This window comes from Anopheles funestus, chromosome 2RL, assembly GCF_943734845.2.
Source record: "Anopheles funestus chromosome 2RL, idAnoFuneDA-416_04, whole genome shotgun sequence".
In the NCBI taxonomy this organism is placed as follows: domain Eukaryota; kingdom Metazoa; phylum Arthropoda; class Insecta; order Diptera; family Culicidae; genus Anopheles; species Anopheles funestus.
The window spans coordinates 87,566,667-87,593,835 of NC_064598.1; the positions used below are offsets into that span (position 1 = coordinate 87,566,667).

The 27,169-nt window shown below is 39.2% G+C and overlaps 2 protein-coding genes across 4 annotated transcripts in view; one reads left to right on the forward strand and one right to left on the reverse strand.

The window, feature by feature from the left end:
* Window positions 1-588: 588 nt before the first annotated feature.
* Window positions 589-4,956, reverse strand: LOC125774988 (uncharacterized). The gene is made up of 4 exons (XM_049445368.1): window positions 3,863-4,956; window positions 3,426-3,786; window positions 1,277-2,034; window positions 589-1,208 (listed from the first exon to the last, which is right to left on the reverse strand). Exons 1-4 carry the CDS (start codon window positions 4,573-4,575, stop codon window positions 848-850), a joined length of 2,193 nt encoding a protein of 730 aa, XP_049301325.1. The 5' UTR covers window positions 4,576-4,956; the 3' UTR covers window positions 589-847.
* Window positions 4,957-8,098: 3,142 nt separating this feature from the next.
* The window catches only part of LOC125765250 (nitric oxide synthase), an 84,654-nt gene continuing 65,583 nt past the window's right edge, over window positions 8,099-27,169 (forward strand). Inside the window, exons 1-2 of one of the 3 annotated variants that reach the window (XM_049430175.1) lie at window positions 8,099-8,507; window positions 9,217-9,667. The gene's annotated coding sequence lies outside the window, so the exon portion shown is untranslated. The remainder of the gene's footprint in view (window positions 8,508-9,216; window positions 9,668-27,169) is intronic. The other 2 variants (XM_049430177.1, XM_049430178.1) reach the window with 2 other exon arrangements.

Here is a 27,169-nt window from a genome sequence, read left to right on the forward strand (position 1 = left end):
AAATTGATTTATTTTAATGCGAATTAGTTGCAATAAGTTTCTTTTCACTCAAATAATGCTTTAAACACAAAAAAGAATAAAAAATCGGAAAAAAAATTCATCTCAAAAATTTCATAAGGCTTACCCCTTACGTTTTTTTTGAGAAATTTTGCAAAAAAAATTAAATTGATTTATTTGAATGCCAATCGGTTGAAATAAGTTTCTTTTCACTCAAATATTGTTTTAAATAAAAAAAGAATAAAAAATTTAAGAAAATTTAAAAAAAAATTACTAATTTGAAAATTTCATAAGGCTCATTTTTGCACCAAGTTTTGCCTATAACTCTGTCGGTAGATAACTGCCTATAACTGTGGTCGATAGATGGCACCAATGGCTACATTTTCTTCGTGGACGGCCATGCCCTTAGATGTCTGTGCCAGAAGTTATTCGAGGAACCAAGTTCCATACCATTTTTTGAGCAATATAGCAAAATTAAAAAAAATGATATATTTTAATGCGAAATTGTTACAATAAGTTTCTTTTCACTCAAATAATGCTTTAAATTGAAAAGAGAATAAAAAATAATAAAAAATAACATTTTCCGCACATTTTCGTTTCAACTCAGCTATTTGCTCCTTTTGCAACTCGACACACCACGGGCTACATGCTTACACTCATGAGAGAGTAAGTGGAAAAAGGAGTCGCTAAAACTTCTCGTGATGAGTGAACGAAACTCGTTCAATACAACGTTTCAACTCACTAGCTCACTCTTACTCACTTTGCACATCCCTTAGATTATACTACTGATGTTGTTGGTTGCAAATAGGATTCAAAACTATATTTCTAAACTATTACAGGTTTTAAAACACTAAAAAGCGTCAGTATTTTCTTCGTACACGCTGGGACAATAGGTTTGTGCAATCATTTGATAGCCCGTCGTTTTGCCCTCGATCCGCATCGTTCGGCTGGTACTATGGAGCATGTGAATGATCATCGCTTTAGAAATTCTACGCTTGGCCTCGTCCAGCTGTCCCGAATCAAACATTATGTTCACGTTCGTTTCGTCGAACGGATGGAAGAAGTTTTGCGTGAACACCTCCAACAATCCACCGCAACCACCGTTAACGACCTCCTCCAGGGTGGGTTTTTCGCATTCTTGCACTATCTGGTAGGTGAGCAGAAACGACCCGTTGCGCACAGTGTCTTGGTTGTCAAAGTATTTAAAATTACTAAAGAAGGAAAGAGTTTAATAATAAGAGATTAATACGAAAAGCAATTAAAACCCTTCATCACTTACTTGAGACATTTTTCTGCAAACGTTTGCCCGTAACCGCGCCGTTCCAGTCCTATCACCGATGAACCGACGAGCTGCGGTGTTTCTGCACCGAAAAAGTTCGGATTGTAAAAATCGAGCAGTTTCAGTGTCACCACATCGAGATCTAGATAGATGCCACCGTATTTGTACAGCAGCACTAGGCGCAATATTTCGGACAGATATTCGGCACCATTTGATCGTTGGTAGAGTTTGTCCGATTTAATCACTTGCTCCACCGGTGTACCTTGGGCAAACTGTTCCAAATTCAGCCAACGAAAGTGAACGTTCCGTAGGTGAGCGAGTGTTGGCAGATCGGGAAATCGTAACCGTCCGGGATCGGTTATTTCGGTCCACGAGGCAAACAGAACGATCACTTTCTTGCGTGGATTAGCACGGGCTGCCGATTCTATCGCACACGCTTGCCGTGGTTCGATTGTAACGACACGCTTGAACGGAGCGGAAGTTTCGATGAAGTAAATGCTACTATACTGGCGTAGTTCGTCGTCTGTGTCGTACGATTGTAGAAAGCCCGGATCGTCTTTAATCATTTCGGCGGGATTGTACGATTGTTTAGGTACAATGTGGCGAACGAAGCGAAAGAGTAGAAATATCAGAAAAGCACAGATGGCATACCGGAGCAAACGGAACAAGGCGTTGGAAATCATTTCACTGGTGGTCAAAGTTTTTCGGCAGCTGATTGTAAGTGGTGTACGATTGTGAAAAGATCGATGTATCGCTTTTCAGCATAGCGTTCAACTGAGCATGAGTGGGGGAACATGTTGGCAACCTTCATTGGATTTGTTTAAACAGCTTTGTTGGAATTGGTACACGAAAGTACATTCGCGACATGATTTATTTTCAACAATTTCGACTGTTTTGTAAAGGAACAAATCGATAAATGAGCTTTATTTAGTATCATTTCTAAACCGACAGGGTACTTACATTATGCTGGAAGTGACTGATAATGTAACGTGATATGTGTTGATACGATAAGGAACTGTTGAATGCCATATATTACAAACTATCGATCGACAACAATGTTTTATTTGTTTCTCTAGGTTAATCTCAAACTAGAAGGTTGGTTGGTCATTGTTTGTATAAAAAATTGAATATAAATTACAAAAAACCAACGTTATATTGACCTATTGATAACGATCCGGGTGTTCAAACAATTTGAATCTTTAATTTTGTTTCCCGATGGTTTGAAAGTGAAACAAATAAGTATTTATTCCGGGACTTCTACTTTACATTATTTGCCGGTCTGACCTTACTGAATCCGGAACGTCGATTCTATTGTTAATTGAGATACGGGTTGGAGCGGTCCGATGTTGTATGTGATAAACGGCGCAGGTTCCACATGGTAGGACCTTCGGTATCAAATTTCCACCATAGCAAGGATTAACTATCCGACTACGTAGTAACATTAAGTGTAGTAAGTCAGAAATGGCTGGCTCACCAAAACTATTGCAATAACCCGGTAGAATGAAACCAAAGTCGAATAAAAGATAGTTCCAAATTGTTGCAAAAGCACACCAAAATAATAATAACGACATTCACAACAGATGCTTTACAGCAAAGGGAAAACATGCTGGGGAATGTTAGAGCGTTGTATAAAGGATCTGTTTTACAAAAAAAAATGCTTAAAGCTGCTCTACGATGGATTCAGTTGGATTATTAAATTAGCTGCTATTAATACTAGAAAAATGCAATCAATACGTAGGTATAAAAGTGAAGATGAGATAACAATAAATAAGTGACGTGATTTTATCCTAACTGAGGTTGTTATTCGTTTCTTTTTCCCGTAAATGAGCTGCACCTGAATATCACGATAAAGTGGTTGATTTGTTACTTTTCCTATTTTAAGTAAATTTCTAAGCAAGCGTGCAATTAAAACAGTGTAGTAATTAACGCTTTATCAGATGGATTAATGAACGTATGAGACTCATCGTTATAATGTACGTTCGAGCAGTGTAGACTATTAGGCACCGGTAGTTACATTTCCCTAGCTATGGGATACAATCTTTCAAGACATGTGTGCGAAATTTGGCTTCTGTATTGCAACATCTACATATGCTTTGGGGGCTAAAACATTGATCAAATCGAGTAAAATTAAATAAATACACAAATGTTAAAAAACGGTCCCACAAGAGGCATACACCTTTGGACAGTGTTTCTCGGCAAGCACACCATATGCCACTCGTGAACCAACTTGCACCGGATGAGTCTTACTAAACTTGTTCCACACGTGCACCACGATCGATTGGTTGAGTGTCGCGAGCGCTTGTTCAAGATATTGCTCTTCGAAAAATTGCCTGTAATCTTCGTACCCGATCGCGTAGAAGGTTTTAATTGGGTACACGGTAAAATGGCGACATCGTTCCCGTGTCATGTGTACTGTCGTGCGAGTGTGGCAGTACTTTTGCAGTACGCGCGTTACTACCCCGGGACCATTGTTTCCCCAATCCTTACCATTGAAGTTGGCCAGCAGATCTCTGAAAGGAAAACGTACATTGTACTTACAACACACACACTGCAAGGTGAAGGACAAGCTGCGTGTAAAACACTTACCTAACGCACATATCCGCCAGCTCGTGACCGTGCCCTTTCGGGTCAAAGTTCATCACACCGGCCGCAACCCACCGGACCGATTCGGCACCAGCATAGTTTGGTTCGAGTTTTTCGAACGATTTCTGCACGATTACGTCCAGATCAAGGTACGTTCCACCGTACTTGTACAGGGTCAGATAGCGCATTACATCGGACAGATGTGAGTTCATGTACAGCGAGCGAAATATTTCCCCACTCTCCATCCACTCTTCCAGTGGCGTTTCGTTGGCGTACGTCGTTAGGTTTACGAAGCGCAGATGTACGTTCCGGTAATCGAGCAACGCATCCAGTATGGGTTGTGCCGTTTGGTTTCGAAATCCAACCGGTGCGGCAAACAGCACGTAAATGTTCCAGTCCGGATTGGCACGGGCAGCCGATTCGACGGCACATGCTTGGCGAGCGTTTAGCCTAACGATACCGTCCTTGGAGCAGGACGTTTCATGAAAGAACACATTACGCCCGTCGTCCGTCGGTTGCGGTACGGATTGTTGCACATCGTTCAGCAGCCTATCGTCGTCGACGAGATCGTTACCAGCGCCATGGACAATCTGGAAGCAGTTGTGTATCGGTGTATTCGGGATGCAGCTGTACACGACGTAAATAACACTCGCCGCAAACAGCAATCCACCAACTATTCGGCGCCTGTATCGCTTCGGCTGTAGCCAGAAAGACATCGGGCGTGGTTTCTTGGATGGCGTGCAATGTTTGCGACCAACAGCACCGTGACGAAGCGGTGCTACGATAATGCGAAATAATTACATTTCTTTACAAAGTGAGTCAGTGCGTAGAGATCGTGGTAAATAACATAAACATTGCCGGAAAAAAATTGTTTCGCACATGTTTATCACGGGACTTCAGTACTTGGTATCTTGTTTATCAAATATGTAACGGATAAAATTATTGCATTAGCACATTTTAAACTTTGATGTTGGTCACTTAATTGTTTTGCAAATGCAATGTTTAGCTTCAAATTACTAGTTTCACTATTGGCAGTGGGAGAAACTGGGGAAAAAAGTATATAGCGTGCCCGCAACACGCGTTTGTAATGATAAAATGTAACGTGAAGAACTGAAGACTGTAATGTAAACAGCGCCAAAGACGTTTACAAGATGAAAGCTCAATTTGAACGAAGATAAAGCTTTTAACGAACAGCTTTACAAAACCAAATGGAAATCAGTTTTGGCGCAAAAAATTATTTCTTTGGAGATATTTTTTAATGTTTCCAATACATTTGTCTTAGTTTATATAATTTACACAATAGTTGAAGAATGTAATGTTTTTTTTTATATTATCAAAAAGTATACCTAATTGTATCTAATACGTATATAACCCATTCAATCATTGTTCATCTAAGTTTATTAATATTGGAGTAGTACAAAGGAACTTTGTCTTACGTTACATAAATTCCATCAAATGAGGATGTAAACAAAAAAACACAAAAATGTAATCAGTACATTGACGACAAAGATTATTCAGTGCAAAAATGTGTAAACAGCAATAATCACTGTCGTTGACCAATGGAGACTGTTTATCACCGATATTAAAATTTAATTGTTGCAATTGAATAAAAATTTGGGTTTGTCTGGAATTGATTTTTGTTTGTACGCAAACATTGCAAATATGGCACATTCCATGGAAAAATGGCTCCAAAAGCGTGAAATAAAAATCAGCGGAATGCAGAATATTTGACAGTGTCCTTTTAAGGTATTTAATTTTTTTTTCGTTCGTTTTACGACGTGATTGATTGTGCTTTCTACGGTGTAAATAAATTCATCAAACGTTACATTGCTGGACCGTGGTAACAAACAAACAATTGTCTTTAATATATGGCGTTTTGTTTACCAGATAATCAACACAAATAATGCTTTCATCGCACGTCGTTGACTTTGAAATTATTCACTAAAATGGAATAAAGATGCAGTTGAGAGCTTCAAATTAGAAGCTAACGCTTTGTATGTGTCTCCATTTTCCAAAATTATGGTACTTTTGTATCATTTTATGGTAGAAGCGTGGTTTAACATTGTTGTACTACATTCTTAATTTGTTGCACATTGTTTTCATTTTAATTAGGAAAATTGTTTGCTTCCATTGATATAGCACGAAAAACGTGATAAAATGCATAAAGCCATAATTGAAGAATTCACCAACAAATGAACTTATTCGGATTTCTGTTTTACTGAACAAAATATGGATTTCTGCTAAGTTTTGTTTGGTTTGAAAACTGGTTTTCGGGAACAAAGACAATCTATTGTTTAATTTTCAAGTCTTCCGATTTACATTTATGGCTTTTTATTGTTGCATCCTACTTAGAAGACCCATAATCATTAACGATCCTAGTTTATCGATCAAAATGCAGGATAGTATCAGCGTTTTACAATCATCAATAAATTGAGAATTTAAAAAAACCTAATAAAACGAAATCAGAACATTGACGTCAGCGATTAATCATTGTACAAATGTTTTGTGATGATCATGTTTCATTTCATTATTCATTACTATAATAACTGTTTCTGTAAACTGTGTACGAATGATGATCAACACCGTACATCCCCGGTTTTTCATTCGTTGAGATTTCCCGCTTCTGTGCAAAAGGAAGCGACCTGACACGAAAGGTTAGTCATGATGATCGTAAAATGCGAACTGTGACCAGTCCAAGCGCTGTAGGCGTGTAACAGCCGTACAGAGAGACACAATCAGCTGTGCCAACATACGCTTGTCAACTAATCAAACATAACAGCAAAATGTGTTGTTTTGCTAGATTTATTGCAATGCAACCAATCGGGGATTCCTTTCCGTGTTCTCATTTTGTAGTACTTACATCGGTAGTTCAAACGGTATTCATCTCCAAACGATTTGTTGCTAATTAGTATTAAGTATTAGTATTAGTATTATTTCCTGCGATGTTACCGACACCTTGATCTCGCAACATGATTCCATTCCGCGTTTGCTTAAAGTCCTTGTACCAGTATGTCCATAATTTGCAACGGGCTATAAATCAAGCCGAACTGGTTCTGGAGTTTAGAGCTGCTAGTGACACTCCCTTCCCAAAAAACGGTAGGATGCATTCTAGGTAGCAAACAAAGACATGCGATCGTGCCTTACAATCGTTACTACGATATTGCATAAAGTATGTACTACTTCAGTGTTAATTTACACGTCCACAGCGTGTCAGTGGACGGATAACAAATGACAAAGGAATGTATGAGGTCAGTTCGAGAGTCATCTATTAGTCTTGATCCTTCAGACGCTATCTAAGATCAAAGATTTAAAAACTTTAACAAAAACAACTACAGCGGGGCACCAATTTTGTCTTTATTACTACATTATAATTAAATAAAATGTTTTTTCCGACCTTTTTTTTATTGCCTTTTTGGCGACGACTATTAAAGTAAATACTAATTTAAAAAAAATAGTATTTTTAAATATCATCAAATACATGCAGCATATTAGTGCTGGTGACTGTGAAGGATCGATTGTAATTTATGGGACAAACAATCGTGTATTGACCGATTTAAGGAATATTGATTATGCGTCGATCGTTTCTTGGCTGTTTTGCAGCCGTTTTGCTTTCTGCATATGTATAAAAAAAAAGAACAAGGTGGTTAAAGTCTCCTCGAAAGTTCGTATTTTGCCAGTACACAAAACTAAATCAACCAGTACGTGATCGGTGACAGGAGTCGTGAAGCCGAAAGTAGTAATCCTTCCCAGTGCGGTAGCACGCTGAATGAAGTGCGTACACGCTATTTACGAAGCCTCTGTGACGGTCGGCCGAATCGGTACGCAGAGATCGCACAAACATATGATTCAACCGAATGCGACCACTCACACGGAACGCCCACGCCCTGCCCACGTCCACAAGTAACTTCGTAGAAAGCCGAAACAAACCCTCTATGCTTACTGCACGCTTAAGCAAAACAACGCTTTACCGAGTGCTATCCCGAATGCAGCGTACGTGGTATTCTAATGCGGATCGCAGGTATAATTTCAGAATCCTTTTTCACTTCGAGAAGATCTCAGGTATAATTCCCGAACCCTCTTTCGCTTCGCGATTTGTGGACGCGTCCAGGACAGGACCCAATTTTTTTGAAATTTTGTATGACTTCGGCTTTTGTGGACGTCTCATGAGCCGTCGTGTGTACGAAGCCAATGGCGCGAGCCGCCGAAGAGACTGACGCTTACCGAAACGAGAGAGAAAGAGAGAGAGAGAGAGACAGAAGGCATCAAGCACGGGAGAGCCAACAGCATCCCGTTCCGTTTTTGGTGAGATTTTGCCGGGAAAGCGACCGACATACGGCAACCCATCCACCCACTGTCGGGCACCGTCTGTAACCTTCCGCTAATCCTTCGTACGGACCCGGCCGTTCCGTTGCTGCCGTCGAGTAGAACGGAGTAAAAGTACAGAAATCTTTCGTTCATTTAGTCAGTTGGTTCGTGCTAGTGCTAGCGTTCACATCGAACATCCGGAACAGGTTGGCCGGTCGTCGGTGTCTCGTGGTTTTTAGCGTGCGATTGATCAGTTAGTTTTCGAACGTTGCTTCGTACGGTGGTGTTAGGTCAAGTGAAAAAGTGAAAAAGTTACAACAATAACGCATTAAATTTTTAAAAAGTAAAAAAAAATCATTCTGCGATTTAAAATAAGCCACAAAACATGTAGAAAAGTTTTGCTTATAGAAATGTTTTTTTTATTATATTTTTGAAACAATATAATAAAAAACATTAAATTCTTCCATTTGTAAATGAAAATCTTTAATGTGCAGTGAACAAAACAATGCCTTTTTTTCTTGTCTATCTCTCCTATCAGTACTGGAACATAATACAATGTTAAAAAGCGAATAATTTAACATTCTTTAATGAGTTTCACTATTCTACCGAACGCATCGGTTCATCCAGAAAGAACAGTGCGAATATGCACACAAATGCAAGTAAAAAAGAAAAACGGTTAGAAAATGAAACCACGAACCTGCGGTCAGTTTCGGCCTTTCGGCTCGTGGAAATAGTAAAATGTGGAAAAAATGCACACAAAAAAAAACATGTTCAGAGAAAAAAATAATATAAGCAAAGCACGTGATATGCTTTCGTGATGGCATTTAGCAGTTTTTAGTAGCTTCGTAAAGGATTATCACTCGGCGCGCAGTATTTTGAGATGTGGTTTATTCACATTAATTTTTTTTAAGATAAGAAAAAAAATGTAACTGCTAAGTATCTTTTTTTTCTTGCCGTTACAGTAACAAACAATTCGCAACAAAGAATGAAAGTTTTCGATTTACGGCTCAACAGGATAAATGAGAAAATAATGGTTTATTCCTTTTTGACAGGTCAATATTAAAGCAAGAAACTAACGAACCGAATACACTCACAAAAACCCGCCTGCTGTGTGCGTTTTGAAGTGTTGAAGTGTGCTGTGAGTGCTGTGTGCGTTTGTTTCTAGTTTGGTGGAAAATTAAACAGTGATTTTGTGCGAGTTTTCTCGCAGAAAGTAATTAATATTTTGAAACACAAATCAAACGAAGTGGAAATATCTGGCCAAGACTTTTTGCAACCAGTTGTAACAAAATAGTGCAGTAAACAGTTGGGCCATTGTATGCAACGGGGGGAAGAAGTAAACACTACTTCACCTACTTGCCTACTAGTGACTGGTGTGGTTTCGTGAGAGAAGCGTGGCACAGGGTGTAGTAGTGGGAAGTTTTGTGCTGTTTATGAGTACCGGCGGCAACTAGTTTTACCATCTCACACCAACGAATTTGATCCATCACAACAGTCGAACAGGTTTGTAAGCGTTTTTTTTTGTATTTTTTTTAATATATTGGTTTTTGGTACGAAAAATGCTTCAGCCTCAGGGATCGATAGGTCGGCGAAGCCATCTTGTGCATATTGTGAAGGCAATAAAATCATGATCAAAGCTACACAGATTCGGCCAGCTGGCGGCTGTGGCTTTTTTTTATTGTGTTAACGTTTTGTTTTCTCTATCTATGCTGGTTTGTCTGGCTGGTGTATTTTGTTTTCGATTGCTGTCATTTATTAACCTTCGGTTGTTTTTTTTAGAAGGCGCATCAATTATCGATCAAAATGCGAATGTGGTTCCTTCCACACGCAGAACATGGAAGACATCATCAACTTCCTTGCATGGTTTCAAAATGTTAAAACACTTTTTATTGATGGTGTGTCATAAGGCGTGTAATTATGATCGATTCGATAAAGTTATTCTAAACACTTTTGCAAACGTTTTGTTTGTTTCTGATTCGTACATGACGCAATTTACTGTGCTTTCCCTTTAATAATCTTGACAAATATAGCTTTAAGTTTGCTTTTTTCTAAATTTGGATTCTTTTTTGGGAGTTAAACGTAATCCGTTTGACGTAGATATGTGAGAATAAATTATTTTTGAATAATTGATTCGATTTCATCTTACTAATAAACCTATCAACGGGCTTTGTTATTGAGTTAAAACGAAACAATTATTTATTATTCAGAAACAAATTATCGGTACAAAACTGTTAAAAATGTGAACAATAACAACCAGTAATAAAAATGTAACCTTCTGCTACTTCAAAAAAAAAGGAAGAAATAATGGATAAAAGGTTAAAAAGTAAATGACTTCGGAAATGAATCGCGTTTTAGTGACGCGTTTATGAATAAAATTGTTTATTGCTTCTTCCTACAACCTTGAACTGTTTTATTCATTCCACCACAATGCACACTCGTCATTGGTTGAATTTTAATAAAAGCTATTGATTTGAGACCATTTTTGTTTGTTTTTGAATTTTCATAATAAAATTCATTCGAGCCTATCCATGTCCATTCACCTTAAGTTTGTTTTAATGTGAAATGGAATTTTGAAATTTTGTTACTTTATTTTTGAATCTACTCTCGTGCGATCGTATTTTATTTTTTATTAAATATGCATTTGCATAAAGTAAATATAATACAAACCATTCACTTATCCGATTCACCATGAAAAGAAATGGCAAATGCGTTCCTGTGAGGAATTCCAGTTGAAAACCCAACAAAAAAAAGTGCTTCTTACACACGTCAGTGGTTTTTCATGGTTTCGTTCCCTGTCAGCATCTTTAGGCACATATTTAACGTGCAATTGATTTTCCCACGCAAAATTTTCAACACACCGTGGCTGAGATGGATCTGTCCCTCATGCGCCTATGAAACGATGGTACAGTGAGTTGCGGTCGTCACAGTCTTATGCCACCCTTACTTTTTGGGGTAAAGAAAAATCATTCGACTGGAAAAACAAACCATTCACTGTATCGCTGCCATCAAGTACTGCGGGTGAGCATGTTGTGGCCGAGTGTATGAAAAGTCGACTTTCCCTTCAAAGAAAATTATTATTCCCAGCACCTGAATGTAGCTTCTAGGAGGCTGAAGAGTGCTTCCCGATTCTTCTTAAACGTTTTTGTTGTATGAATTTCGCCTTTCGTAGTTTGAAATTGTTTGCCTATTAAACAATTTATAAGGAGGAAAATTTTGTTGTAGAAAGCAATTTAATATATGTATTCTTTTTTAGAAATTGTTTAAACATTTTTACTTCAAACCGATCAAATCTAATATCAATACGTTTGCTTTACGATTTCGGAAACGCATTTCTGAAATTCAATTTGATTAAACTGGTATTTGTCTTTCACCGATTGAACCAAACTTTCCTTGCCGAGTTCCTTGGGGCAACATTTATTTTAAAGAAAATCACCCCGAAAATAGCATCCCACTGATGCTTCTTCAATCGTCGTGCGTTACACGGCGATCTTTCAAGGTTTATTTGCTTTGAATGGTTGGAAAACCAGCCGTTCCGAAGTTGTCGTTCCTTACGTATCGAAAAATCTTCGAGAATTTGTACATCGATTCCACCCGAAAGCGGCATGAACGGAATCATGGCGCTAACGCGAAAGAAAGTGAACGATTATCTCATGATTGAACTTTCCCGCCACATTCTTTTTTTTGTGATCGAGTTAAATGGATTTATCTCAACAAAAAAAAAGAAGCAAAAAGAAATGTAAACGAATTGCTACTGTAAAATATTGATGAAAGTGAAACAGTTGTCGAATGTATTTGGTTGGTCTTTTTGATTGCAAGACTCTTTTGATAAAAAAAGGACAAAAGTCCTTGAAAGTAATGAATTTACAAAATGTTTCTTTTAACCGTGTAGGTCCCCGATATAGAGAGAGTAAACTTTCCCCCGCCCAAGCCACATAGAACAGAGCAAGCAAGAAATGAAGCTCGTTTTGCAGGAAAAGCGCAAAACTTTGTGGCAGGTGTGCGGAAAATGGCCACAGTGGTAAACACCAGTGGGAAAAAGTATGCCCGTGTTTACGTTAGACTTGCTGCACAGTGCCAATGTTGATCTTTTTACTGCTACCGAACGGGTGCAAAAGTAGCGAATTTTTGTTTTTTAAAGCAACACAAAAAAAAAACAAGAGGCAGCAAGTTTTCTGGCCACTGTTTTACCATAATCGAACTGCCCTAAATTGGGAAGTTAAACAGTAAAAACCAACAAGGTGAACGTATCGCTGAACATAGAACTTTATTTATTATTGGGGAAAAAGGGAATTTACGGGGAGAGTAAATAAACCAGTCAATATAGCACAACTGTGTAGTGGTGTACATAGGAATATTTTTAAACAAACTTTAACATGGAATTATACCACAATGAACAAATAAAACAAATGGTATTTGTTTATTAAAGTCATAAAAAAATCTTTAAACTCATAAAAAAAAATCTAAAACGGCATTAAAAACATCGTTTCAAGCTAATTAATCAACGTTGTGGAAAATGCTATAATTTTTTATAGCATCTTCGAGGGCTGATTTCCACGCGACCTTAATTAATTAAAGTTACCAAAAGCTTCATTATAAAGGGACACGACAGCGTTCATACTTTTCAATCAAAGCTGAAAATCATTTTCCCATGCTTTTCCTTTGGAAAAAGGATTCTTTTTTTTACTGTTTTCTCCTTGCTGGCGTTGGAAGCAAGCGTAACCGTATAGATGCGTCCAAAGTAACCGCTAAGTAAATGCCAAAATTTGTTCCAGCAATTTCCCAGCACGCTGGTACGTTTGTTACCTACGCAGTGTGAAAACTTCCCAGACAGAGGGTACGGCGAAAGGTGAAAAAGAGCTTTATCGAGAGACACAAAACGGTACCCAACTGTCGAAGGTTAATCAAACATCAACAGGCAAAGTATAAAAGTGAAGTTTATTAGCAGTGAGATGAGACTGGTCAACCGGGGGCAAACGTAAAAAGGTTTGAAGATTCCTGAACTGGTTTTCAACCTCCCCTTATTTGATAACGGAACGGATCCTTTTATGTCCGGATACTTCAAGAAATTCTTTACCTCTGAGTGGGCTCATTAAATTTATTGCAAATAATGATGCTGAATCACTTCACGCAGCCCGCACTCCAAAGGAACATGAGCATCCGGAAACAATTTGCCAATGTCCGTTCGGTAAATATTCAACTCGAACTCCTTTGAGGAAGAGGAACGAACGACAAACCCAAAACCTTTTTTTTTGGTAAGCCCAAAAAGATTCCACCTAATTCAGTTACTTGGAGAGTTGCTTGTTTTGGGCGCTGGGCTGTGCTTTTCTTGGACGGGAATGGCATTTTTGGATGCTTCACATCGGAATGTGAACGTGATGCCAAAGGAATTTCATTGCGCTACCACACGAACAGCTTTGTGGAGATGGGAGGTGCGATACACCGGCTTGCGTACTACCAATTGGACAATGGTCAATGGTTTAAGGTGTAAAGTTTTCTCATTTTCATAATCCATATTATAAATCCTAATTTGTAAAGCATTGCCCTGTTTTTGGGGTGAAAAATGATTATTAGCAAAAAGTTTATTCTTGATGAGGATGGAAAATGCGCATAAAAATATTGTTGTTTGATGCAATTTTTGCTAGCCAGCGTGACGCTTCTGAGTTTTATTCAATGTTTAGAATGTTCAACAAAATAATTATTTTTATTCTTGAATTTTTATCAAATTTTACTCATGATTTTGCTTCGCTTTACGAAAGAAATTCTTGCAAGCTTAACTCTTCAGTTACGAATATCGATAGTGGCTCGGTGGTCTGCCTTTTTCCCCATTTTTACATGTTCAATTTCCTTTGAATATTTGATCATTACGGATACAGACTTTATACCGCGCAAACACAATCCGGCCAAGGCATAGACGAATGCAAAACCCCAAATACTCAACCGGCTACTCAGAAAAGGACTAATCGCACTTGTTTACAGTATGCATTCCTTTTCCTTCTTTCTTCTGTTGGATGGTTTCTGAAGTTCTTTTTTTACGTTAAAATTAAAAAAATAAAAACAACACATTCCTCCCTTCGATGTAAACCCTACCGTTTGCGTAGGACAAATAATTGGATTTATCATCGGATTTATAACGATTGATCCTTCCCTTTTTCTTTCGTTTTGAGCGGCAACATCGATCGGTTAAATGTGACATGTCATTTTTGCATGATTGAATGGTTTGATTTTAACATCCCCGTGGGAAAATATGAGTCTTTGGGCTCCCAGAGAATGAGTAAAGGAATACATTTTTGAATATATTTATACGTGGAAAATACACATTTTAGAACCCAGTTTAATATTTATATTATAAAAGGAATAATGTTTACAGTAGACTGATTCAATAAGTAGGAAAACCTTCTGTTACAAAACCTTATTGTCATCTTAAAGTTCTATCCTTACCCTGTAACTTTAAGTACTTAACATGAAGGGCATATTTTGACCGAAGAGAAGAAAAACCCCTTGTAACACATGCTACAAAACGTTTATGATGACCATAATATCATCAAATTAAAATAAATCATCCTTAGGTATAGCAAAACGACACCGGCATAACTCTTCCTCTAGCTTCCTCCAGTCCAAGATGCAACGGTCAGTCTCTTGTTACGCTTTCTGACCACACCACCGGAGCTGTCTGTGGTGTGAGGTTTTGAAGGATGTAAATCATCATGCTACAACAATCAATGGGAACATTCCTCTCAATCACGTCGACATATGCTGTGACAAGACGATTTTTTGCCTCGCTCCAATATGCTCAACCCATTCCTTAGTTTTCCCCGGAAAAGACGCTAAGAATCCACGAACGATCGGGTTTAGTTCGCACCCTATCGAAACGAGCGCACCCCCTTACAGTTGGAGTAAGGGTAAGGATTCGGCTCGTAAAATCCCGTGCTCATAAAGATATCAAGTTGCAAAGTGTTGCCAGTATGAAATCGCTTCCCGGAGCACTTTATCATAATACGCCTCATTTTGTCGGTAATTGGGTGAAAATTAATGTCCTTTGTTTCGTCGTACGAGTTATGACGCGTTGCGAGAAAAATGGAAAAAGCGGATATTCAAGTGGTTTCGGTGACATTGAGTGCATGGATAGGGAATGGAACAGGGATGAAGTTGTAATTTTAGTTGAAGGCATTGTATTAATTAACAATTTGTGCAAGTGATCGATGGGTATATGCAGACAGAAACTACGCCTACAGGTATGCAATGTTGTCACTCTTAATACCTTTTATTTCTACATGCTTTTTATTCCTAAGGAACGGTCAGGCCATATTCTAGATTTATTTTTATCACATTGGGAATAGTCAATTTTTGCTACTTGAGATCGGTACGTATAGGATTTTGTAGCCGTACTGTTGTGTGAAACCGATGTTTCTACCGAACTTACCCTAATACTCTACATTTGTTTCAAAATTGCATACCTTTGTGCGTTTTTGAGCACACATAAAAATATATTGTGAGAACTAACCGTGATTAAGTAACTAAGTATAAGAAAAGTGGCTAAACAAAATAATTTAGTTCTATTTGAGAACAGCAATTTTTGGAGCTCAGTTATTAATTTTTTCTTACACAAAATACCAATTGTTATAGTATTAGATAGATCAGGCAACACTTGATAACGCTGAGTAAGGCTAGGTAAGCTTGATTGATGAAGCACACTCCTGACATGATTACCATCGCGCTCATATCATTAGTAATGGATAAAAATCGCACCACAAGACACTTATCCAACAACTGCTGCAAGCAACACTTCTCACCCACCTCAGGACGGTGCAGTATGACATTCAGATGAAAGCACCGTGCCGCAACAATAATAATTAATTAATTCTATATTAATTTTCACTGTGAACCTTGAGCCATGTGTGGCATCTGTTGGTATTTTCCCCCAGACAAAGAATAACCATCTTCCATACCGAATGTGTGATAAAATTCACATTTCAACACAAACACGGGGGCGGGCGCGAGCTCACGTCACAAACGGTGCGTTATCGTGCGTCACATTAGCGCGTTAGGAAAGTCACATGTTTGAAATTGGCAGGCTGGCGGCGGGCTCGTGTATTGTACAGCTCATCTTGCTTTCACTTTCATTGGGTTGCTTGCTTGCGCTGCGGATTATATTCCGATTAACCCATTAACCCACGCAGAGAAATGATGGGAAGAAGCTGATGCGAGAGATTAGAAATAAATTAATTATTATGTTCGGCAAAAGCTTGTAAGCAGGCCTACGGTTTTTGTTCATCCATATTAGAAAATGTTCCAAATTGTGGTAAATTGATAAAAGCGTCTTGAAGATACTAAATTAGTATTCAATTAGGATATTTTTGGCACTCTCAAAAGCTCTTTTTATCTCGTTTGTCATTCAGGTTGCATACTTTTTTTCGCTTGTTGGAAACTTTGCCTGAATGTATGCTATTTGCATGACACGACGTAGTTTTGTATTTGTTTGTAGTTTTGAAAAAATATTTATTAATTAAATATTAAAATTAAAAACTAGAATCATGATACGTATGAAGTACTTACTTAAAATGAGCCACCTACCTGCTCTAGTAGCACATAGAATATTAAACATAGTGACGATACTCGTCATCTTCACTAGTTAGCGCAAGTTGCTTTACTCGTTCAATGCCGCTTTTTGGAACGCTAAAATGTATCCGTTACGGTAGGACACTAAAGAATCGCTGCTCCTTTTTAACACCATGGTTGGAAAAGTGTACAGGTCATAGCTTGCCATGTACCGACGTTTAGCTGTTCTGATCTTCGATAGCAAGTCAGACGTTAATCCCATCGAGAACAAGGTTTTAATCTGCCACGCTCGTGTACCGGGCCCATGGTAGAGGTCGACCATGGCGAGTGCCGTAATCCGTACGAGATTACGAGATATAGAAATGTATTATACACTTACCTGGACAGGTGACTCCCGGACGAGCGGGCTCTCACCGCTAGTAAACCGGGTGGCTTCGTGTGGAAATTCGTTTCATGTGGGTTGTTCGAGGTGAACGTTCGACGCTGGGTTTTTCCCCAGTCAACTCGAACATTGTATGTACATGGCATAACACGCGGCAAACATGGGAATAACTACCGAACCGACCGACATTATGTGTAACGTCAATTTCACGTAAACGACAGCGTAGATATTTTTCCTTTGCTAGCATCCGGATCTGCATCGCTACGGCCTATACACGGTTTACGGTACTGCAAGGGATTCTTTTAGTATCCAGTTCTCCCAAGCATGATAATGCCTCTCTCGGGATTGAGATCAAGGACTATTTGCTATCTGACCGCAAAGACACACCCGACCGAATCGGTGCAAATCGGCCACATTTTCCCAGAAGAGGGAGTCGTTTTTCTCATCTTTTTTTTTCCTTCCAGAGGAACAACGATAGTTTCCCACAGCATCAAAACAACCACCACCGCAAAGCTGACAGAAAGCTTAAACCCGGTCGTTAACAGTCCATTGGGCTTGTCCGAGCAAGGGAGGGCTGGAAGGATTTTGTGCCGGCGTTCGATGTTCGCATTGCTCTGCTTACTTTCTGGGGGTTTGTTTTGTTTTCGAGTGAAGGAGGACAGCCTAACCGGGTCCCCGAAGGGTTGGTGATGGTAAATACGGACTAATCGTGACTAATTCGGAGCTTTCTGTTTTATGCTCGGGTTAAGCTGCGACAGAACGACGCTCCCGGTGAGGATGACTGCCGTTAAGTAGTTGTAGCTATTTCGGTTTTTTGCAAAATAGAAAAGTAAATGACCTGTGTGAGTGGCAGATTAGAAGCTTTAATATGAACAGTTTACAGGTGTTGTTTAATTAATGATTAATTAAAAAAATCTATTTATTATTCGGATACCTTAACATATCCTTGGGGTTGTAATACAAGCTTAAATGAAAGGTCAACAGAGAGATTCTTCTTCATACTTAGAATCTGTTGTATTTTAGATACATTGGCGACAATGTCAAGAAGCTCAATGCAAACTACAAATCCCTTAAAACTTCGCTAGGCTGCCAAGAACTTTATCGATGATCTTCCATAATTCAGGAAATGTCAAATGTAGCAAATGCCACCTATTGTTTAACAAACTAAACGACATCTTACGATTCATTCGTACTCTCCACAAACGTATTTTCCACGAGTCATATGTCCTGTACACGAAGACTACCACCTAGATGAATGGGACATTTGATTAGGAATTCATGAAACGCAACAAACTGCGACCTGTCGATCAAACCGTTGAGTTTTATTTCTTGCTACTCACCATTCTAAGCGTCAGCTTAAGCCACGAGCACAAATTTCCCACTCAAACCCGTGCCTATGAGTAAGGACGTATCTTAGGCAGAAGTTTTGTTTGGTGGATTCACGAGAGAAAAAAAAGCATGAAATCGACCTCGTTAAAATATACTTTTTGGCGATTAACTTCCCGTTGTGAGGTGTGCAAGGAATGGACCAAAAAACGAATCGTTTGATCACGCGAACCATTCGACGAGTCAGATTCCATTTTACGTTGTGGTAGAGTTTTGTGAGCCTACCGCAAAAAAAAAAACAGTATGGCAAGAAATATTAATGGGCAAAAGTGTAGCTAAATTAGGAATGCAGGAGTAAAAAGTTAAATGTACCAAATCCGCACGAGTGTGTGAGGCTCTTAAGGTGAGTTTTTTTTAATGGGAAGCGTATGTAGTTCAGTTATTTTGCTGTTGCACGGAAAGCACTTTTATTCATAAATCAAACTTGTGCGTCATACATTCGGTAGATACGTCTGTAAGATGTTGTAGAAGCAGAGTCTTTTAGCTGACGTAAAGGATCGATGTTGGTACGTTTCTTAGTGGTACGTTTGTACATTTGATTCGCCCATTACGAAGAAAGTTGTTGTTTAGTGTAGTACAGTTCCATTATTAGCATCGGTATGCACAAAGAACTTGTCAAGAAACATTCAGTTCCTTGCCTACACTTGCAACCACACTCTGACGAGAAACTTCCGACAATTGCATAACTTCAATGATTAAAATAACTCAATTCAAACTTTGTTTTTCCTTTTCCAAGAACATTGAATCTTTTGAGAAAGATTACGCTGTGACGACTGTTTTGCGTTACAGGCCTATTTATTTCTATTTATCCACGTACTGTCAAGGAAAGGTATGTAAAACGATAGCATTGCAACAAGTTTGTACACAGTACTCGGCAAAGTAAAACTGACCATCGTAAAGAAAAGCGCAACTTGAAAGGAACTATGAATACAGGTGGCACTGAATGGAGAGGACGAATGTGTGGTTTATTCGTCTTTCCATTAATGCTAGAGACATGAGAGACATGTCGAAGTTTCCACTATCAAACTATTTGAGGTCTGTTACATGTTCCACTCCAAAACCAAACCAGATGACGATGGATTCGGCGGCGGCTGAGCTACAGCATGCGCCGGAAGTACACGTAATGAACGCAGATGGAATAACTTTTGCTCTCATGCTTCGAACACCCAAGAGCCAGGCGCTGGAGCCATGTCCGCGAGTGGTTGAACACAGCCACATAGGGTGAGGGTTGTGGAGCCAAAAAACATGAACCCAGAATTCATCTTCCCAGGCTCGGAGGAGAAGTTTTACACAACACTAAACAAGCGAGTAGTGAATGCCAGTCGGTTTAGTGATAAGGGATGCTAGATTTTGGTTTACTCACTCCGTGGAAGGGTTGGAGAAACAGAAAAAGAGTCTCCTCATAACCAGTTGCATCAAACTCGGGGAAGTAAATTTATTTTGGCCAAAATTTCATTAATGTGCTAATTCTCGACCTCACGTGGAAGGGTGTATGCTCACGTCAGGGATAAACCCCCCCGGGAAAACAGGGGGTTGAGAGTGAAAATTAGTTTCTGCCTTAAATTGCGGATACACACTTTGCGGGTGATGGAATACTATAGCAAAATGGCGAACGAACGGAAAGGACAAAGTTGTATCCTTTCATTGACATCGAAAGATGGCGTGACATACGGTACCGTATAGTTTTTCTTTTTTTGACGTGACGTGAAAAAAGGGTAAGCAAACAACAAGTGTCTGGATAGTGTTTTCGGTATTTTTATTAGAATGGAGAAGTTTTCGATTACGAAAGTAGCTTGCGCGGTAAGTTTGTGGCAATGTGTTGTTGTGGTGCGTTGTAAGGGATGTTTTCACGTTTCTCTGCTCCGATTGTCACGGTCTTAAAGAGAAAGCGATGATTTTAATCTGTGGACGATTATCTTGTTATTTGTTTGTAATAAGTTTACTTATGGCATTACTGATTAATTTTAAAGTGTTCTTTCGCCTTTAAATCACGTTTCAGAGATACTAATATGGAAAGAATGTCATAACAGCGCCATCTGTTGGGAAACTTTAAATAAAATTTGCATTTCTTGGCCATTGGGGACTATTAGTAATAACGAATTGTTTTTTAAAGAGTAGTGAATAAAATTGGATTTAACATCACAAATTGCTGTAATACTACAAACCATTAATTCTGTACAGTGTTTGGCAAAACTCGTAACGTTCCCACACCAAAATTCGTACCAATTAAATGCTAAAGTTCCATTTTCTTTCCCAGTATGTTGCACTTTATACGACCGAGGGAAAGTAAACCAATACTCGACACTCATGAATTACCCGTAGTAAAAATGTATTTAAAAAGAAAACGTACGCTATCTACCTCACAGCAAAAAAAAAACGCTTTTTCTGTGGTTTCTACTTCGCTTTCCTGGACACTATTTTCAGGTGTTAAAATCACAGCTCTAATAAATTTCACCTCATGCACTGAGCATAAAATGGCAACCGGCAAACCAGCTCGGATACACTTGTGGAATGTCCCTTTTTTGTAGTAGTTTGGACCCTTTCCGTACGCTAACTGTTCAAACCGGGGGGGATGGCAGTATCAAAAGAACAATCCGATGATGAAGCGTTGTGTTCCGTTTCTTTTAGCTCTGCTCTGTTCTGTGTCGATGCACCGGTTTCTCCGGTTACTCAACTCGGGCCGGGGGGTTTTTTTTACGATCTTTCAACTCATTCGCAACCATTCGACGAATTGTAACACTTTTGCGCGGAAAGATGTGAGTAAAATGGGTTCGCGAATAAAGTGCAAACTTTAGTATGTCATACCGTGCCTTTCCTTCACGCCCATTTTCCAGTACTGCCAACAGTACGTGGTACTTGGTGGTCTAGAAATTATATCACTTTTCGCTGGGGATGATGTTGCACCGTGCTGGAGTTGGTTGATAGAACCAGTACCGTACGCGCTTCCTTTTTTTTTGGGGGGTACATGTTGGCAATTCCAACGTGTAATGGACTTTACTTTCTACCGTTGGAAGGTGTAGAAAAAGGAGAAAACAAAATCCAGCCAAACGCATTAATTTGTGGATGGTTTGTTTTACTTCTCGAGATACGCAAAAAAAAGGGAAGTTTTATTTGCGGTTTATGTTTGGATGATTTGTGAAAGGTTTTTCTTTGTGTCGTGCAAATAAGCTACAGCAATTATAGTTAGTTTTTCATGTTTCATACACTCCAGAGCGGTGTGGCTCCATCCTATAATTTGTTCGAGTTTTTAAAGCAAGTTTTAAACCTTGGTAGAATATTTTTATGTTTTTTTTTTAATTTGAAAAAAATAATAAAATAGTAATGACAATAAGTAATCACACAACCAAAATAGAAACTGATTCACCATTTCACTTCAAGCAATTAATGAAGTGTCAAAAATATCTTGGCAGCCAGGCCAGACAAAAAAGATGTTATGATTGATTTCATTTTGGCGTACAAATGCCTCTGCATTGCTTTGTCCTAATAAGAGTGAAAATGAGCAAAAGTTTGTTGGGATGTGGAAGGATAATGCTTTCCTGTTAATACCCAGGAATGCAAAACCTTCATCAACGATAACGAGCTGCAGCTGGTCGCACGAGACAGTGGGTGCGTAATAAAAGGGACATTTCTCATTCTATTATTATCATTTCCCGTCCAGACTGTTTATTTGGGATTGTATTAAAACACGAGACGAAAGAAGCGATTTGTTAATCTAAGCTGTTTGCGCAACGTTTTTGGGGCGTGGAGATTTTTTTTGCTCCCCCATCGGTGCTCTAATTAACTTTTTAATTACATCAAAACTTATTTCTAGCTTGAAATTACTTTCCCAAAGTAAAAATCCTTTCGAGTAATTAAAAAATTGTCTTTTCATAACTCTCAACCTTAGTTGATACTTAGCGGGTGAATTTAAAGTGTAAACAAATTGAGTGTCTCCCACTACCCGGTCCAGCAGCCTGTTGAATTGTTGATTGGGCTAATGGATTCAAATTTTTACACTCTACACCGTTTGCCGAGTTCGTCCACTCTTTCCTTCCAGTGGCAAATTAATCAATATTACCAGCGATATAATGATGCTCCACTTTATCGACTAATTCATTGCCGCGCCTAAGCTTAAAGCACGCTCAATGTGCCTATGCAAAATGGTTCGCTTCCGCCTAACCTGAAGTACCGTCCCAACGGGGAATCACTGCGGTGGTGCTAATGTACCGTGAAACCTTTAACTCCACACAATGGCCCCATTCCTCAAACGTGCTCTCCTGGATCATGAATATTTACCAATCCCAGGGTGTACCACGGTCGGCTGGGTCGTTGTCTCGTTTTTCCGGCAGGTACAATTTTCTACCCTCAGATTTAGGTTTTAAACCTTCCTTATATGATGTCACTGATTGGAGTGGGTAATCACCGGTAAATAGCTTATCGGTGCTACTGCTGGTAAGAATCTTCCATCACACAGAATCCTTCTACCGAATAGATGGTAGAAGACTAATCACACAAAGTGCATCTTCAGTTTGTGGCTGTATCGTAACCCGCTAATGATCTGACTCTATAGCTCGAAGTTACTGCCATGTGACCTGATGAGCTGTAGCTACATCCCAAAATGTGACTTGCTCAAGGTGATTGGTATTGAGGTAGGTTTTCGTTTTGTGCGCTGTAAAGGAAGTGGCAGCATCCGTTTCGCTACGGTTGTAACAAATTGCCATTAATTGTAATTAATTTGATCGAAAAGCGTTTCCGACCAGGCGTACACGATTGAGATGGATGGGTGTCCCCCGGTACGCTTATATCCCTAACGGAGTTAGTCGTTGATGTGTGTCAGGTTTGGGAGCTTTTAGTTCGTGTGCTGTGGAAAAAAGTATTCGCTGGCTGGAAGCGGTGAATGAAGTCTCATTTTATCACTCAAAACACTCGGGAAGACTTCAGTGGCACTGTGTCAAGGTGCATTTTATGCTCCTGCAACAGGATCAGTTTCAATTTGAACTGATGCATGTAACACGTTGAAATGTATGGGGGTTATAAGCTATAACAGTTGGCGGTAATTAGTTTAGCTAAAGCTCTTTTCAAATCTACCAAAAGAAAAACAAAACTCAACAACACATTTTGGCATGAATTACTCACGAAGTCAAACTCCTATAGCAATTCCCGAAACGCTTCGGTTAAACTAATCGTAGCCGTTTCGCATTCCGATCCAACCATAAAGTGCGTTACAAACAACCGTGAAACTAATTTGCATTCATCTGAATAATCATGATCAGATTTTCGATGATACCGGTGATAGCTCATAGCTCAAACAAACCCGGTGAGACATGTGACGCGAAGGGGCATGATTTGCAGGTGCTTCACATCTCGCTCGTTGTATCGGTTTTCTTCAATCTCCTTGTGGACTAGCGAAGCTAGTGGAAACTTGTTGGCTGGATCAAACCGCGGTTTGATTTGAATAATGAATGAGTGGCAGACATTAGGTTCAACTTCTGTCCCTGTTTGGGGATCCTTTATCGGTTAGACGATGCGGGTATTTGTGGTCCGCTGTTTCGTTAGTTTCGCAAGAAGGTGGTTTTGTAGTGATAAAGTTTGTCGATTTTTAGCAAGTAGCAATTAGAGGGAGGAGCTGCTTGCCATAGTTTACGCGAAATTTAAGGAAGTCAACCGTAATGACCTTACAGGAGCATAATTTTAATGATAAATTCATCGCTATTTCCCAAAATATGTTTATAGTCAAGGTACCTTGATTATAAGAAAATAGAGCAGCCGTGTTGAAGTTTCAATAGAGCACAGTATCTCTAAACGGGTTGTAAAACTAAAATGTTTTTAATGATCTTTTATAACAAGCAAAGCGAAAAACTTTGTGATGCATATTGCATACTTTGAGGCGAAATTATCAATATAGCTATTACGCGCTTGTTCTCTCGTTGTGAATAAATGATTTTGTTTGTTGGTGGCTTAATTAATTTATTGATGACACTAATAATCTAGAAAATGTGTCCATAAATTTAGTTTGTAAGTGTAAAATTGATTTCCAATTTGAATTACCTTTATTTTATGATGTCATTTTGAATAAAATTTTCAATGCGCCTTGTCACGTAACTGCAGCACCTGATCGGATACTCGTTACTATCGATACTATTATTATTACATTTATCAACACGGTTTCCGGTTCCAGCTGTCACTAGACCACGAAACCGGATTGGTGCGCTTCTATTCGTTGCATAATTACTATGCCTTACGATCCACCGCCGCAGGACGAAGAACGCATTTGGCAACAAATAATTAGTCGATACACGTTGATTTTATCACGCTCTTCGGTGACCTGTAGCTTGACACTAATTCGCGACTACTTCCCACCGAAGGGAGATGGCTGACGACTTTTTGCGTCAATAGTGGATGCCATTGATTCGTCGATTCAATTAAGGCCAAATGAGGTTTTGTGAAATTGATTTCGCTGCTCCTAATCATCCACTATCGTAACGATCAATCTTTACGCTCATTGTGCGTTGAGGCTGTACAAGTGCTCTGCAATTAATTGCACTTATGATTTGCAACAAAGCCTCCTTTAACTAGTGGCAAAGGGTGCCTGTAAGTACCTGCGCTGCATAATCTATTGGTGCTGTAAATTATTGCGGTTTGTGGTGGCCCTGGAAGAGAAATGTTAAACGCCTTCCATTGGAAAGTTGCTGCCAAGCGATCGTCTTCGAACGGGAGTAAGATCTTGCGTAACATTGCGTAATGTTTCACAGAAGTGTTTAAAAAAAGGATTCCCGCAAAGGATTTGCTTGCTTTGCTACTTCCGTCTCTGTTGACTGTCAATAACGCTGAGGTTGCATTGGCGGTGTGCCATTTGTTGCTCGATTACGGCTCGTGCAGTGCCACACTCATCGTTCCGGTTGTAGCGCGCGGTATTAATTTCCCCATCCGGCGTAAGCCACTTCCGACAAGGTGCTTATGGTTGTTGAAGTTCCACCATTCCACCCGGAGACAGGAGACGACGAACAAAAAGCGCCCGGTTGTATGCAATTCGAAGTTTACATTGAACCCCTCGTGCCCGTTTATCCGAGGTCGAGTACCATCGATGCTTCGGTATTGGCTTTTCCGCCTACCTAAAAGATTGCATGGAGAGATATCGTTTGTCTTGTGTCATACAGCGATTTCGCAGGGTGGAAAGCGAGAATGCCGCAAAATAAATACTCGTGAAAATAAACTTCCCAACTCTAGGCGTAACCGGATGTGAGAAGGCACACGTACAAAGACACCCAGTACTTACCAATCGTAAGAATAAAAATATCGTACCGAATGGGACTCCTAAAGCAGCGGAGAGAGAGAGATAGAGAAATGATTCCCTTAAAAAAAAGGAGGTTTGTGTACGGGAGCGAAATAAAAATACCGAATTTTATTACAGCAATATTGACAGACCGAAGATGGCACCGTTGCTGAAGACAACGGTTGACAGATCGAAGCGGAAATCGGTGATTTGACAAGGATTTGACGTGGAATTGATTTTCCGATGGTTTGCAGATGAAAGCGGGTGCTAAAATCGAAAGGGTTGGGTTTGTTTTTCGATTTCTGGGAATTGAAGCTTAAAGCATACGTGTGCCAGCAGTTCCTTTTGTAGCAATAGAGCATCACAACATCTGGTAAAAGCGTATGGTAAACCTTGAATGTATTGAAAAGTCTCTATCGAATGCTTACATATTGGTATCGGTGACACGTTCATAAATATTTTTAAAGATTTGTCACCGGAAGGTGATGAGGTTTCGATGGAACAGAACGGTAGGCTCAGTTCGATTGATCTGGATGTATTAGATTAATATGTTCTTGGAAATTATGACAGCATAAATATGTTTTGTTATTGCAAACAACAGCATTAGAGACCACAAAAGTTGACAAATACAGGATGAGACCACAAAAGTTGACAAGTACAGGAGCCCATTAAATAACCAAACAAAAAAAAAATGAATATATCGTTGCAGTCGTTTGATAATCAGCCATAAAGTATGCAATCTGCATTTAAAAACGTCTTTCGCTGTGTAATGTTGAAGATCAAATGATCTTGTGAAGCCCTTACTACCAAATTATTCGTGATGAAATTTATTAAAATAAGTCTTGCAAAATTTCAAACAAAAGAGAATCTGCTAATGTGTGTTGTGAATGTTGAATAGCAATCCAAAATTAATTACCAGACATGATACTACACATCCTAAATGATGTTCTAGCATGAAACAACATTCTTGGAAGGAAAAAAATACCGCTTTCTTATTATTTCGCCATAACCAGCGGCATTTGATATACGTTATGGAGATGGTATTTGAGTAATCATTCATCCTGTATATCTACAAAAACCGCTCTTCTATTCGGTACATGAATGGTGATGAAGCATGCTCCATTAGAAAGATTCACTTACATAAATGCTCAAATCGAATAAATATCAAATATGTTATGCATGTGGGTCCCTTCATCGACACACGCTTGTAGAGGGTTTTGTTATGATTCCTTTTTCCTACTCGTTTGCTGTCTAGGATGTGTTCCCCTCCAACGCTAATTGAATCACATTTATCACACACGAGATGGCGTACAGCCCGACAGATGCCACCGCATCATCATAGGACCTTTCAACACGGTAAAAGGGCCCGAAGTCAATTAATTGCAACCATATCGGCCTCATCATCGTTCCTTTACACAATTTCCTACCG